This window comes from Macaca fascicularis, chromosome 2 (assembly GCF_037993035.2).
Source record: "Macaca fascicularis isolate 582-1 chromosome 2, T2T-MFA8v1.1".
NCBI classification, from domain to species: domain Eukaryota; kingdom Metazoa; phylum Chordata; class Mammalia; order Primates; family Cercopithecidae; genus Macaca; species Macaca fascicularis.
Window position 1 is genome coordinate 115,783,231 of NC_088376.1, and position 8,130 is coordinate 115,791,360.

An 8,130-nucleotide genomic window follows, 5' to 3' on the forward strand; every position below is an offset into this window, starting at 1 on the left:
CTCGCTGTAGCCTCAAACTCGTGGGCTCAAACAATCATCCCACCCCAGCCTCTCTAATAGCTGGGTCTATAGGTAAGCACCACCACACCTAATTTTTTAAAAATGTTTTTGTAGAGATGGGACTTATTATGTTGCCCAGGCTGGTCTCAAATTCGTGGCCTCAAGAGATCTTTCTGCACAGGTCTTTTTGGTTTCGTTTTTGTTTTTAAGAGACAGGGTTTCTTTATGTTGCCCAGGCTGGTGTCAAACTCCTTGGCTCAAGCAATTCTCTTGCCTCAGTCTCCCAAACAGCTGGGATTACAAGTGCATGCTCCTGTGCCTGGCTCAAAAAATCAAGTAGGTGGGATTATAGGTGCATGTTACTGTGCCTGGCTCAGATTTTTAATTTAAAAAAAGCTTCACCACTCTTGGAGGCTGAGACGGGCGGATCACGAGGTCAGGAGATCGAAACCATCCTGGCTAACCCGGTGAAACCCCGTCTCTACTAAAAAATGCAAAAAACTAGCTAGGCGAGGTGGCGGGCGCCTGTAGTCCCAGCTACTCGGGAGGCTGAGGCAGAACGGCGTAAACCCGGGAGACGGATCTTGTAGTGAGCTGAGATCCGGCCACTGCACTCCAGCCTGGGTGACAGAGCGAGACTCCGTCTCAAAAAAAAAAAAAAGCTTCACTACAGCTTGACTACTAAAAACTAAAATTGGACCCCAGTATACTTAAGCCATTCCTGCCAACAAAAAGCTCAATTTCCAAACACTTTAATAAACATGGACTCTGGACCAAATCCCCCCCAACTGTACTGATGTGCTTCCAACTTACCTTCGCTTTGGTGCCCTAATGAAGAGCTCACAGAGAAGTCTGCCCTGTTCATCCTTATAGTCTCGGATGGTGTTATAGAGTTCATGGCACACGGCAATCTACACATTAGCAAAGGAGAAAATCACTAAAAACGTGAACAGAAAGCCAATGTAGATGTAAGAATTATTTTCTATTCTTCAATAAAAGACAAGTAGAGAAGAAATATGATGACTCTCAATATTACCAAACACGCTGAAGTCTGAAATATGCTGACAGTATGTCTCTTTTCAAACAATCAAGTTGACTAACTTTTTGGTATCTTTCATCAGATTTATGTTCCTGGTGATTCTGTCTTTTAAACTAAATCAGTTCATCATTCTCTTGCTTAAAGTCATCCAATCGAAGGGTTTTTTTTCTTTTAAACTAAATCAGTTCATCACTCTCTTGCTTAAAGCCATCCAACAGAAGGGTTTCTCACTTCACAGAGAATAAAATCTAAACTCCAAACATTGCTCGTGTGGGCCCTACATACTCTGAATGGGTGCTTGCCAGTTTCCTTCTCCTTCCTGACCATCTACTGCTCTGTAACCAAGACACACAAAACTCATCCCTGACCCAACCCCTCTGCACTGGTTCTCTCTGTCTGGAACTCTCTTCTAGGGAATTCAGGCCAAAACAGTCCAAATCACCCAAAATTTTCCTCTTAGCACTTATTACTAGCTGAGGATACATTATTCTTTATTTGTTTACTTGTTTATATTCTACTCCCCCCCGGAATCTAAGTTCCATGTGAAAAATGGGCTTGTTTCCCACATGGTTATATCCCAACCATGAGAACAGTGCTTGTCACATGATAGTCACACAGTTATTTGTTGAACGAATATATGATGTAACATACTGAAATTATTCATTAAGATCACACTATTACTCTAAGACTTAGCTGAATACATAATATTCATAAAAAAAGACTATCAATTAACAGAATCTTAAAAAAGTGGAGACGCCTTGCATCGTACCAATTTTATCATTAAAGGGAAGATAGGGGAATCGTGGGAAAAGCAGAGAGAAACCATGTAATCCAAGTTACTCACAGGATCTACAGTTGGAAGATTGGAAAGTCTCCTCCTTTTCCTGCTTGGGCCTGGTGTTGACACAGAATGGTGCCCATCATCAAAGTCCCCGCTGACACTGCTGGAAGGGGAGGTAGCTCTTCTTCTCTTGGAACCCATGGAATCCAGCTTCTTCTATAAGAAATAATTAGCCATGTTCTTACATTTAAATAGACTCTGTCACCAAGTCTTCAGCTGGTCACGTGCCACCAAACTCCTGGCTCACTTAGGAGAATATTTTAACATGCTGTAGTTTAACTAGCTATAAGTGTGTGTGTGTGTGTGTGTGTGTGTGTGTGTGTGTGTGTGTGTGTGTTTTAAGCCCTGGACTTCCTTGTTTTAGTCTTTCACTTACCAGAATGTTATACTTTCAATTTTGATGGGACAAATTCAACAAAAGCATATTCATTTGTATATCATCCATCTTGAGTGACAACTGGCTCCAAATCTGCCCTAGACTGGAGTTTCCCAACCTACATGTAGTAGTACAATAGTGTGCTGAAGGTATTAAGGCCCCAAGGTATCCAATTCTGGAGTCAGCACCTCATCTGCTTCTCCATGTGCCTTACAATTATGATCATTTGCTAGGTGGGCCATCACGTGGAAAAGAACAAGAAGCAGAGCCTAGGACAAATGAGTAGTGCAAAAAGGTAAGGGGACAGAGGACAATTAACCTTCTGGTATTTTAGATGTACTCTAAAATTAATACCCTGAAAATGAATGTTCTCCATTCATTAAAGCAGGATCCACAAGACATATCCCTGGAAAACACTTAATGAGACTTGCTATACCTAGACAGAAGTACAAACTGTCCTTTGCAACTCTTCTGTTAATTCAAACTAATCTCCTTTTAGTGATATGACGTACTCTAACACTTTTAACCGTAACTATTTATAACACAAGAAATGCAACCACTGAAATGATCTGCTACAGACAGTATATACCCAAGAAAGTCCTGCAATGCTTATACCGTAATATAATCTAACAATACTATCAAACAGTATATTGTGATTTGAAAGGCCTTTATCTTTATTTACTTATTTTTTTAAGGTAGAGTCTCGCTCTGTCACCAGGCTGGAGCACAGTGGCACGATCTCTGCTCACTGCAACCTCCGCCTCCCAGGTTCAAGCGATTCTCCTGCCTCACCCTCCCAAGTAGCTGGGACTACTGGTGTGTGCCACCATGCCCAGCTAATTTTTGTATTTTTAGTGGAGACGGGTTTTCACCATGTTGGCCAGGATGGTCTCGATCTCTTGACCTCATGATCCGCCCGTCAAAGGCCTTTTTCTAAAGCTAAAAGAAAAAAAAGACCCAGTTTCACTCATCAACACTGAAGGTACTGATCCTTCAGTACCTGAGGTAGTCAGGCAGGCCGGGGGTTCAGAGGCCCCAAGATATTTACTTCTTGAGTCAGCATCTCATCTACTTTTCCATGTGCCTTACAATCATGAAGAACGTCATACAACTAGAGTACCTCATAATTGTGGGCACATGGAAACACTGAATTTCAGGACAATATGACACCAGCAGCTGAATGATTAGAATAGGAGAGCTCTGGTTGCCAGCAGTATGGAAAGAAAAGTTGGGGATCTCCAGGAAACAGAAAGAGCAAAGCAATCACATTTGAAAATCCTGGTAAGCAATTAAGGAAAAAGAGAAGTCTAAGATCTCTTTTTCCAAACTGAAGTCCACAAGCTGTTTAAAACAAATTCTACCATGATGATGTTCCTTACTCTAGGCTTCGGTTTGTTATACAGTATTATTAGTTTGAAGTTGGCTAAAAGTAGTTAAAAGCATCAAAAGGCTTAGCCAAAACTTAGCCAAGTTTTGCTGATTTTTGTTCCTTTTATAAAAGGCTGATCAACAGGCCTCAATTCATTAAGATAAAGAAATTAAGGATCAATCTCTTTTAAACAAGCTATGACAAAGACACAAGTGAATTTGATGAACATAAGGAGGGAATCTTTATGGAAAGGATAACAAAAATTTAAGAAAGGTGGAAGGAAAAAGTCAAGGAAGGACAGAAAAGGGAAAGGGTGTAGATAATCAGTAATTTACCAGCTTTACCAGAGCACAACCAGCGCCTCGAAAAGCCAGTCTCCTCATTATGTCTGAAAGTCAAGTGAAGCCAGTGGGAGAAGGAAGGGCTTTAGAAGTGCTGATTCAGTGTTAGTATATTCAAAACTGAAAAAGAAGAACAAGAGAAGGGGGAAATAGAAAAGAAGGGTCAGAAGGAGTAAAAATGAGTACGAATAGATAGAAAACATTCAAATAGAACTGCTAAAGGAAGATAAAGAGAACTGGAGAAAACAGGCATATCAGTTCTCTTTTATCTATCAAACAAACTGCTGCAAAGGCTCAGACACTAACAGTACCTGACAGTTCTTCCATTTTAAAACCAAATGCTTTCATATGTTTAAAGATGTCTCATTGAGGTTCCCCTTTACTCACATTAAGAATGACTGTCAATTCCAGGAATGAAGCATGCCTGCCCAACTGCCCCCTAGTCAATAAGAGCAGAGTTCAATCACAGAGCTGGAATGGAGAGTGAATACATGTGGGAGGCTCACATGTGACACCAAGTGTTGGCAAGCTGGAACAAACCAAGAATGGCTCATGTGAGCAAAAGGTCTGGAAAACACCCTCCCCCACAAAAAAAAAATTCAGAGAAAGAACATTTATTTCCAAAAGTCCTATCTGCATTGGAGACACCATATAAAAATTTGACAAGGTTAAAAAAAAAAAAAAAAAAGCCGACCATTTTGGCAGGAGTTCAAAATTACTTTTATAAATAATCCACTGAACATCAAATGACAAAAAACATAAATTATCAGCATGTGTATGTCATTCAGATGATACAATATCCCAATATCCTTGAATCATTAATTTACTTTGGTAAGACAAGAAAAAGTTTCAACTTAAGGATAATTTTCAAGTATTTTCTTATCCATGGGACACATTTTAAAATATATTTTGAAAGTTTAACAAGAAGGGCAATGTTATGAGGTAGGAGAAACAACAGGACCTTTGCTCATAAGACCAGAATAGGAGTCCTAAGTCTTCCACCTCTGATTATCAGGTTGATGTCGTCTCAGATCTGTTTCTTCATCTCTAAAATGAGAACGTAATGCCGGGTGTGGTGGGTCATGCCTGTAATCCCAGCACTTTGGGAGGCTGAGGCAGGTGGATTACCTGAGGTCAGGAGATCAAGACCATCCTGGGTGACACAGTGAAACTCCGTCTCTACTAAAAATACAAAAAAATTGGCTGAGCGTGGTGGCACGCACCTATAATCCCAGCTACTCGGGAGACTGAGGCAGGAGAATCACTTGAACCCGGGAGGCAGAGGTTGCAGTGAGCCAAGATGGCACCACTGCACTCCAGCCTAAGCGACAGACCAAGACAGTCTCAAAAAAAAAAAAAAAAAAAAAAAAATTGGCTGGGTGAGGCAGTGCATGCCTGTTAACCCAGCTACTCGGGAGGCTGAGGCACGAGAATTGCTTGAACCCAGGAGGCGGAGGTTGCAGCAAGCCGAGATCGTACCACTGCACTCCAGTCTGGGCGACAGAGCAAGACCCTGTCTCAAGAAAAAAAAAAAAAAAGACATAAAGTGAAATCACTTCTGCAAGTTCCCCAGGCACAGGAACAGCATATTCATTTTTGTAGACCTGTCTTACAGAACAGTATTTGGTATAGGTTAGGTGCTCAATTTATCTTTTAATAAATGTATTAAAAGTGCAATTAGGGCCAGGCACAGTGGCTCATGCCTGTAATCCCAGCAATTTAGGAAGCTGAGGTGGGCAGATAACCTGAGGTAAGGAGTTCAAGACCAGCCTGGCCAACATGGTGAAACCCCGTCTCTATCAAAAATACAAAAAATTAGCTAGGCGAGGTGGTGGCATGGGCCTGTAATCCCAGGTACTCGAAAGGGTGAGACACAGGAATTGCTTGAACCTGGGAGGCAGAGATTGCAGTGAGCCAGGATTGTGCCACTGCACTCCAGGCTGGGGGACAGAGTAAGACTCTGTCTCCAAAAAAAAAAAAAAAAAAAAAAAGAAAGTGCACTTGAGTGCGACCTTTAAAAAAAAAAAAGCTTTTTTTGCATAGTTTATAAGGCCTCAGCCAGGCACAGGGTCTCGTATCTGTAATCCTAGCACTTGGAGAGGTTGAGGCAGGATGACCGCTTGAGGCAGAGGGTTCAAGACCAGATTGGACAACACAGATTGACCTTGTCTCTACAAAAATAAAAATTAGCTGGGTGTGGTGCTGCACATCTGTAATCCCAGCTACTCGGGATGCTGAAGTGAGAGGTCTGCTTGAGCCTAGGAGCACAAGGCTTCAGTGAGCCATGATCACTTTACTGAACTCTAGCCTGGGCAACAAAGCGAGACCTTGTCTCAAAAAAGGAAAAAAAAAAAAAAGCCTGTAAGCATCCCTTCAGCAATTTTGTTTTTCCATGAAGAGGAAAGACAGATTCCAGAGTTCAATTCCAATTTTTAAAATGGCCTTGATTACAGTTACAAGTTCAAGAGTCTGAGAATCAATAATTTATAGTGGCAGTTAAGAATACTTAATAATGTGCAACTGGAAGAATATCGACTTAGTATAGACAAACGGTGTATTTCAACCGTTTATGAACTTTAGCCCTCTCCTGTATTTCTAGTAATATTTAGCAATACAATATATGCCTAAAACAAAATCTTGGAAAACAGGACTCAAAGGAAAAAAACACCTATAAATCTACTTCCAAGAAAAAACCACTTTTAACGTTGTCATTCACAGTTTTTTGGTGTTTATGCCTTAGTTACCTATTATTTTTTACCAAAATGTTAACAAACCACATATTTTACAGCCTATGTTTTAGTGAAGATTCTTCCAAGTCAACATTCTTCCTCATGATGTTTGATGACTTGATAGTAATCTATCATACAGATATACCACAATTTACTTATCTTGGGAATTTTGGTAGGATATTAACATTTGAGGTATTTTGTACATTCCCAAAGCCAAAGAAAGCGGTCAAGGCCCTTCCATTCATCCACACATAACTCTTTATTGTTTTAATTTGAAACACCTCTTCAAAACATATTTTCCAATCTTCCATTTTGGAGCTCAAAATCAAATATGGGCGACCTGTAAGTAATAAAGCAAAAATTATGCTACTCTTTTATGTGCATGAGTCCAATATGCACTTTTTGGGGGGAAGCACATAGCCAAATGGAGAAAAAATAACACCTAAAATTATTTGTCAAGAGTCCTAATGTGTTGGAAAGTAAGATAAAACATTTTACCCCAACATACGCTTGTATAGCTACTGTAAGAATTTCTATATTCACTATACCGTGTACTTATTTTTCAGGACTTTTTCCATATTTTTGCAACTCTTTCTGCCCCTTTAAATTAAAACTTATTATAATAACAAAACTGTGCTTCCCCAAACCAAGAAATATACACAGTTCCCAAAAACCCGGATTCTTTGTGGTGTTGAGATGAGAAGCTGAAATATTTGGCCTCTACTATAGAAGTCCCATTGATTAAAACACCCGGAAAAAATACGGAAAGAAAAATCAGTAAGAGTTTGTGTCGAACCGCCAAGAAATAACAACAAAAAAAAGAGGCCCTGAGCAACGGAGGAAATGAAGGACTTTCCCGACCTGTCACTGGTATTGGGGGCTGAGGGAAACGTTGACAGCTTTGAAGCTGCCCCGCGACGAGCGGGAAAGAGGAGGGCGGGGAGTTTCCGGGCCTTAGTGCGCCTTTGTCCCTGCCGGCAGGTGCGACAAAGCTACTGGGCCCATCGGGAGGCCCGCCGCCGCGCCCCGCCCAACCCCGCGCGCCCGGCCCGACCGGCGCGTCCCCACAGCCGGGGCGGGGCCTCCGCGGCGGCTCCCGCCCGCCAGGGCCCACACAAAGGCCCGGCAGCTGGCCGAGGGGGAGCGGCCCCACCCGCCCTGGGCCCTGCCTTACCCAGCCGCTCCGCCGCCTGCAGCCCCGGCCGCGGTCACCGACCGCCGCGCCCCGCCCCGTGGCCGCCACGGCTGCTGCTATTGCTCCTCCGGCCGCGGCCGCTGCCGTCGCTCCGGCACCCGCCGCCCTCACCTCCCTTACCCCTCCCGGTGCCGCCGCAAAACCAGTCCCGCGGCCGCCAAGCGATCCCTGCTCCGCGCGACACTGCGTGCGCGCGCACGCAGAGAGGCGGTGACGCACTTTACGGCGGCAGCGTAAGTG

General features: G+C 42.8%; 1 protein-coding gene across 50 annotated transcripts in view; it reads right to left on the bottom strand.

Annotated features, from left to right (window-relative positions):
- The window catches only part of PBRM1 (polybromo 1), a 150,511-nt gene extending 142,477 nt beyond the window's left edge, over positions 1-8,034 (bottom strand). For 12 of the 50 annotated variants that reach the window (XM_074032433.1, XM_074032443.1, XM_074032438.1 and 9 more), the window contains exons 1-5: positions 7,870-8,034; positions 4,354-4,495; positions 3,961-4,086; positions 1,884-2,036; positions 814-911 (exon numbers count right to left, since the gene is read on the bottom strand). In XM_074032433.1, the coding sequence (XP_073888534.1) occupies positions 814-911; positions 1,884-2,036; positions 3,961-4,008 (299 nt within the window). In that variant the 5' untranslated portion in view covers positions 4,009-4,086; positions 4,354-4,495; positions 7,870-8,034. Of the gene's footprint in view, positions 1-813; positions 912-1,883; positions 2,037-3,960; positions 4,087-4,353; positions 4,496-4,927; positions 5,014-6,976; positions 7,036-7,869 lie in introns of all 50 variants that reach the window. The other 38 variants (XM_065540719.2, XM_065540714.2, XM_065540712.2 and 35 more) reach the window with 9 other exon arrangements.
- Between the last annotated feature and the right edge of the window lie 96 nt (positions 8,035-8,130).